The following is a 7,663-nucleotide window of genomic DNA, read 5'->3' as shown; positions in this document are numbered from 1 at the left end:
TTGATTTTTCAATTTACAAATCAACCTACAATGTTAACTTTACCAACGGCTGCTGTCCAGATGAAGCTGACTTGTATGCCTCAGAATATAACATTAGCTATAACTGCTGATGCTGTCCTGATCAAGTTGATTTGTTATGTATATACCTTATAATAAAACACTATAAATACCTGCTGCTCCTGCTGCTGTACATTTAAAGGTGACTTGTAGCCCTCAGAATACTATAGCTCTACCTGCTGCTGTCTTGATCAAGTTGATTTGTTATGTATATGCCTCATAATACAACACTACCTGCTGCTGCTGTCATGAAAAAACGTATTTATGTGTAGGCCTTATACTACACTATTAAGATGTACTTACTGCTGTTGTCTGTCCGAACCCTGCTGACTTTCAACGTGGACTAAAGGCTCCTTTACTGATAAGTCTGCAGTTAAAATTATACAAAAACATAACCTTATAGAAAAAAAAAAGTATGGAATCAATATAACTTAAGAAAACTTTTTTAATAACAAAAAAATTAGAATAAAATTAAGGGAACTTTTGCAGTTCTTCCTGCAGGCTTGCGAGCTCCTTCAGGTCCTCCCCATATTGGCATTCAAATTCCTGCAGCATTCTTTGGGATTTTTGAATGAGGGCTCTTAATTGCCTGATTTTCCCATGCCTCTTTTGCATTAGAGCAATTTTAGCAGAAATTTTCTTGATTACTGTTATGAAAACACAAGAGATAAATATATCAATTAACAATAAGTCATTTATTGAATTTTGTGTGGTATGTAGTTAAGTGCAGAGAATTTGAGTGTCATTTTTAAAGTATACCATAATAAATGTAGTTCTATATTAGATTATTTAGTGACATTTTAGTAGTTTTAAAGAAAATTTGTTGTGTTATATAATGTTAGTTTATGTAGATTAAAGAGTTATTGTGCATGTCTGTTGTTTGATATTACTGTGGTTTTTGTTGTCCCATTATTATTGTTAATTTTATGATCTTCATCACCTGCTATATAATTGTAGGGTGCAGTGTTTCATGACTTTCAAAATTGCTCCGTACTATTTTTGTGCCAAATATAAAATATTTGCCCTGGGGACAAAATTGCTCATTAACCGTGGTCTAATAGCCGATCTACTAGTCCAGAGCAGCTAGCCAATTATATAAAATAAGGCCTTTTCAGGTATTTGTCAAACACCTGCTGTCTAGATCTCTCCTATTGGACGTATTTCAAAGACATAAGCATTGCTGCTACGTAGCTGAAGGGGGGGGGGGGTAAGTAGGTGTCATGTGGAGGTGACAAATGCTAAAAAAGACTGTACGACAGCACCTGTTGCCTTAGAGGTGAAGCAGGGGACACCAGTGTTTTGTTCCCCTGCAAGCGCTGATATTGGCTGTTACAACTCTACAGCCAATTAAATAAATTCACATATGTGGTGGTGTTCAGGTGAATTATATGCTAAAAGTGGAACTGCACTGGGGTGCATTTAGTCCTGTAACCACTTATTTAATAAAAAAAATGTGTGTAAATTCATTATTTATTTTTTTTGTCAATTTGAACGGTTTTTTCTAGAAGACAATCGTTGGCTCATTATGTAAAATTGCGGATTGATCTAATTGCTTAGCATATTCATTGAGGGGTGTAGTTTGCCTAATTAAATAACTTTTTTTTGTTTTCAACTCTAGGGTCACATAAGGGTGTCTTCTCCACATAAGGGTGATGTATACATAATTACAATGATGTGTGCACATATTTACCCTCCTGGTGCGGGGTGGTAACCAGCGCCTGATCCTCTTCCTCAGGAGCTGGGGTGGTGGTATCCTCCTCAGCAGGAGCTGGGCCAGACGTTTTTGGCCCTTGAGAGGGTCCGGGCTCGTCAGACACCTCCACAACAATCCCCACATCAGGTGGGTTGGTGGCACCTCGAGGACTGTGGGAGGGGCCCGCCTGCTCATCCTCCTCTGTTGAGACCTCCACTACATCCAAATCCGCTGTGGTTAGACGGCGGCGGACCGTTGGCGCTGGAAGCCCTGAAATCACACAACATTTGGATTTAGGCTCAATTTAAACGTCCGGAATGTCTTTTTCATATCCACCCACAAAAAAAAAAAAAAAAAAAAGGACACCGGCAATGTGCGTGACGCATTTAAGACCGCACGTCAATGTCAATAATATAATATGACTATTCTTGGCCTCAATTGAGGACAGTAATACAAGGATTATTAATAAATATCATCAGAAATACAGCAAAAAGTATTTGTTAGAAGGTGTAAATATTATATTTAATGTTCATGTTATAAGATCGGATTGTATTGCGATTGTATGTGGGGTCTGATCAATCGGATATTGGCCAGCTGAGCTGATATGTACCTGTCTAGGGTACTTATTACAACAATGATGAATATCTAATCAGACATCATAAAAGACGAAGTTATATTTAGTGCAAAAAGAACTGAAATGTGGACCCAGAAGTGCGGGTCCGCTTTTCTGGAGACGGGACGCACATCGTGCGGCCCCCTTAGAGATGAATGGGTCCTCAAGTCAGTTCAGAAAAATAAATTATGAAATTGAGCACTTGTGAATCGGGTCTTGGCTGTCATTCACGTAGCGGATGTCACGCACGGCATCTGCTCGTGTGAAACAGCCCTAATACAGATTGATGATTGCTGTTTATCTAGATATACACAGACACACATACACTACGTGCAGAATTATTAGGCAAATGAGTATTTTGACCACATCATCCTCTTTATGCATGTTGTCTTACTCCAAGCTGTATAGGCTCGAAAGCCTACTACCAATTAAGCATATTAGGTGATGTGCATCTCTGTAATGAGAAGGGGTGTGGTCTAATGACATCAACACCCTATATCAGGTGTGCATAATTATTAGGCAACTTCCTTTCCTTTGGCAAAATGGGTCAAAAGAAGGACTTGACAGGCTCAGAAAAGTCAAAAATAGTGAGATATCTTGCAGAGGGATGCAGCACTCTTAAAATTGCAAAGCTTCTGAAGCGTGATCATCGAACAATCAAGCGTTTCATTCAAAATAGTCAACAGGGTCGCAAGAAGCGTGTGGAAAAACCAAGGCGCAAAATAACTGCCCATGAACTGAGAAAAGTCAAGCGTGCAGCTGCCAAGATGCCACTTGCCACCAGTTTGGCCATATTTCAGAGCTGCAACATCACTGGAGTGCCCAAAAGCACAAGGTGTGCAATACTCAGAGACATGGCCAAGGTAAGAAAGACTGAAAGACCAACGCCACTGAACAAGACACACAAGCTGAAACGTCAAGACTGGGCCAAGAAATATCTCAAGACTGATTTTTCTAAGGTTTTATGGACTGATGAAATGAGAGTGAGTCTTGATGGGCCAGATGGATGGGCCCGTGGCTGGATTGGTAAAGGGCAGAGAGCTCCAGTCCGACTCAGACGCCAGCAAGGTGGAGGTGGAGTACTGGTTTGGGCTGGTATCATCAAAGATGAGCTTGTGGGGCCTTTTCGGGTTGAGGATGGAGTCAAGCTCAACTCCCAGTCCTACTGCCAGTTTCTGGAAGACACCTTCTTCAAGCAGTGGTACAGGAAGAAGTCTGCATCCTTCAAGAAAAACATGATTTTCATGCAGGACAATGCTCCATCACACGCGTCCAAGTACTCCACAATGTGGCTGGCAAGAAAGGGTATAAAAGAAGAAAATCTAATGACATGGCCTCCTTGTTCACCCGATCTGAACCCCATTGAGAACCTGTGGTCCATCATCAAATGTGAGATTTACAAGGAGGGAAAACAGTCCACCTCTCTGAACAGTGTCTGGGAGGCTGTGGTTGCTGCTGCACGGAATGTTGATGGTGAACAGATCAAAACACTGACAGAATCCATGGATGGCAGGCTTTTGAGTGTCCTTGCAAAGAAAGGTGGCTATATTGGTCACTGATTTGTTTTTGTTTTGTTTTTGAATGTCAGAAATGTATATTTGTGAATGTTGAGATGTTATATTGGTTTCACTGGTAAAAATAAATAATTGAAATGGGTATATATTTGTTTTTTGTTAAGTTGCCTAATAATTATGCACAGTAATAGTCACCTGCACACACAGATATCCCCCTAAAATAGCTAAAACTAAAAGCAAACTAAAAACTACTTCCAAAAATATTCAGCTTTGATATTAATGAGTTTTTGGGGTTCATTGAGAACATGGTTGTTGTTCAATAATAAAATTAATCCTCAAAAATACAACTTGCCTAATAATTCTGCACTCCCTGTATATTTATTATTATGTGTGTGTGTGTGTGTGCAAAGTACAAAATCAGCCGGTTACATCATACATCACTACCGCACTGTGTGGATAAATATATATATATATATATATATATATATATATATATATATATATATATATTATTATATATATATACACACACACAGCGAGATAGAGATATATGAGGTAAAGGGATGATTTGCTATGTTTCACAACAGGTAAAAATAAGTAATAATTTGTAATGGTTGATAAAAATAAAAGTACCAGGGCAGACTCTCTGACTGTGCTCTTTGACCCAGTCCGGGTGCCTCCTTTTCAGGTCAGACCATTTTTTTACAATTTGAATTTCGTCGTGGGTCCGCCCAAATTTTTTTTGTAAGGCCTTGACGACCCCCACGACAATCGCCCTCTTCTCGGCCTGCTTCCGGGTCCGGTCATAACCCTTCTTCAACATGCGCTGCAGGATAAAGATGCAAACATGTATTACAAAATTTAGGAAATACAAGGATTATTAATAGATATCATCCAAAACACAGCAAAAAGTATTTGTTAGAAGGTGGAAATATTATATTTAATGTTCACGTTATAAGATCGGATTGTATTGCGATTAAATGTGGGTGGGGTATGAGCAATGTGATATTGGCCAGCTGAGCTGATATGTACCTGTCTAGTGAAGCGACGGTACGATATGGGGTGCACCCTGGGTAACGCTAAATGAACCAGCAAATAATGGCAGGAAGAAATTTGTAATTTTTCTCCAGACCAATAAGACATGAGGCCAGATTTATCATTAGCTCAAGTCAGAATAATGGAGTGAAAAAGTCGCAAGAAAATGAGCAAACGCTAAAACTGCGCACAAATTTGCGAGTTTCTCCTGCTCTGCACTATGCTCGCCAGTTTTATGAAAGTGGACGTGTTTTCTTATGTAGATGAATCTCTAGACACATTTACTATTGGAACAATTTAAAAAGTTGCAAAAAAAAAAAAAATGCGCTAGTTCACTCCAGTGAGGACCATGCTTATCTTAGGGCTCTTTCACATCTGCGTTATTGTCTTCCGGCATAGAGTTCCGTCGTCGGGGCTCTATGCCGGAAGAATACTGATCAGGATTTTCCTAATGCATTCTGAATGGACAGTCCGTCCTTCAGGATGCATCAGGATGTCTTCAGTTCCGGAACGGAACGTTTTTTGGCCGGAGAAAATACTGCAGCATGCTGCGCTTTTTGCTCCGGCCAAAAATCCTGAAGACTTGCCGCAAGGCCGGATCCGGAATTAATGCCCATTGAAAGGCATTGATCCGGATCCGGCCTTAAGCTAAACGTCGTTTTGGCGCATTGCCGGATCCGACGTTTAGCTTTTTCTCAATGGTTACCATAGCTGCCGGGACGCTAAAGTCCTGGCAGCCATGGTAAAGTGTAGCGGGGAGCGGGGGAGCAGTATACTTACCATCCGTACGGCTCCCGGGGCGCTCCAGAGTGACGTCAGGGCGACCCAGGCGCATGGATGACGTGATCGCATGGGGCGCTCTGACGTCATTCTGGAGCGCCCGGGGAGCCGTACGGACTGTAAGTATACCGCTCCCCCGCTCCCCGCTACTACTATGGCAACCAGGACTTTAATAGCGTCCGGGCTGCCATAGTAACACTGAAAGCATTTTGAAGACGGATCCGTCTTCAAATGCTTTCAGTACACTTGCGTTTTTCCGGATCCGGCGTGTAATTGCGGCAAGTGGAGTACACGCCGGATCCAGACAACGCAAGTGTGAAAGAGGCCTTATGAGAGTTTTTAATAGAACATGCGACTTTTTCGTAAGGACGTGCAAACTTTGTAAAGCTGCTTACTGACGGATAAACTGCTACCGTAAAAAGGGATGATCATAAATCTGGCACTATGTGTTTGTGTGTGGTATGCAGTGTGTGGCAGGAAAATGTATATGCAATGTGCATGATATTTCTTTGCTGTCCATACATACATACATACATACTTCTTACAAAGTGCTGTGATGTCAAAACAATACTTATTACAATAATGATGATTATCTAATCAGACATGATTAAAAATAGTTATATTTAGTGCGCGTATATATGCGCATAACTGCGCATGCGCGAATATGTAAACATACTATTGCTTAATAATTACTATACTATACAGATATGGTGCGAACATGCATTCAAAATGTTATGACATGAAGTGTTGTACTTACGGTTAGCAGCAGTTCATCCTCTTCGTCATGGAATCTTGTGCCCACCATTTTCTCTTGTGAGGAGTTGAAGATTCACTTTTAAAATGGAGTTGACGTACTCGCGATAAACCACGCCTATGATGCGCGCGCACAATCTCAACACACTGACTTAGGTGGTGTATGTAGCGAATAAACTAATAGAGAGAATAAGCAAATATATCGAATAGGCAAATTATCTAACAGGCAGCGGTTGGGCGAATATTTGAAAAATGCTATTGATTGACCCTGACGTACTCGCGATAAACCACGCCTATAATGCGCGCGCACGTGCGCGCGAACAATCTCATCACACTTCATATTTTAGGTGGTTATGTAGCGAATAAACGAATATAGCGAATAGGCGAATTATCTAACAGCCAGCTAATAGGCGAATTTTTGAAAAATGCTATTAACCCTAGTTAGTTAAAATATACCATCGGAACTGAGTTTTCACTAACGTACGGAAAACTTAGATCCGATGGTATATTTTGACAACACAGTGAAGTGATGCTTGTCGGGTTAGGCTAGGTCTACACGACGACATTTGTTGCGCGACAAAAAGTTGCGCGACAGATAGGGCACGACATTTGTCGCACGACATTTTGTTGCACTAATGTCACGCGACAATTGTTATAATGGCAGTCTATGGTGTCGCACTGCAACATGCGACATGCTGCGACTGCGACGCGACAGTCGCTGAAAATCCATTCGCAATGGATTTTTCTGCGACTGTCGCGTCGCAGTCGCAGCATGTCGCATGTTGCAGTGCGACACCATAGACTGCCATTATAAAAATTGTCGCGCGACATTAGTGCAACAAAATGTCGCGCGACAAATGTCGTCGTGTAGACCTAGCCTTAGAGTTAAAATGTATCGCATAATATGTATTATGCGATGCGAAAATTCGAATTATCGCATATGCGAAATAATAACGAATTCGAATATTCGCGAATATTTTACGAATATTCTTTCGAATAATCGCGAAATTTCGCGAATTCGAATATGGGACATGCCGCTCAACACTAATGTTTGTATTGTGCTTGCTTTAGAAGCAGCTGGTTGACATTGTATGCTGTCATCTAGTCTATAATCTACAAGGACACCGCTAGGACATATGATGCATGTAGGTTATTGGTACCCAAATGCTAAACCTTGCATTTTTAGAAGTGTATAACAGAAAAGGCGGCTCTCCACTG

General features: G+C 41.0%; 1 protein-coding gene across 1 annotated transcript; it reads right to left on the bottom strand.

The window, feature by feature from the left end:
* Positions 1 to 493: 493 nt before the first annotated feature.
* Positions 494 to 4,973, bottom strand: LOC122939785. The gene is made up of 3 exons (XM_044295905.1): positions 4,511 to 4,973; positions 1,748 to 2,020; positions 494 to 704 (listed from the first exon to the last, which is right to left on the bottom strand). Exons 1-3 carry the CDS (start codon positions 4,698 to 4,700, stop codon positions 529 to 531), a joined length of 639 nt encoding a protein of 212 aa, XP_044151840.1. The 5' UTR covers positions 4,701 to 4,973; the 3' UTR covers positions 494 to 528.
* Between the last annotated feature and the right edge of the window lie 2,690 nt (positions 4,974 to 7,663).

Source organism: Bufo gargarizans, chromosome 6 (genome assembly GCF_014858855.1).
Source record: "Bufo gargarizans isolate SCDJY-AF-19 chromosome 6, ASM1485885v1, whole genome shotgun sequence".
In the NCBI taxonomy this organism is placed as follows: domain Eukaryota; kingdom Metazoa; phylum Chordata; class Amphibia; order Anura; family Bufonidae; genus Bufo; species Bufo gargarizans.
This window is presented reverse-complemented; position numbering and strand designations above follow the sequence as displayed.

What these genes read in the sequence shown, in the direction of transcription:
- LOC122939785 (XM_044295905.1), bottom strand. Translation starts at nt 4,700, where the DNA reads ATGTTGAAGAAGGGTTATGACCGGACCCGGAAGCAGGCCGAGAAGAGG. An exon ending in CAGTCAGAGAGTCTGCCCTG is followed by an intron (nt 2,021 to 4,510) that starts GTACTTTTATTT and finishes GTGTGATTTCAG; the next exon opens with GGCTTCCAGCGCCAACGGTC. An exon ending in TACCACCCCGCACCAGGAGG is followed by an intron (nt 705 to 1,747) that starts GTAAATATGTGC and finishes TTTTCATAACAG; the next exon opens with TAATCAAGAAAATTTCTGCT.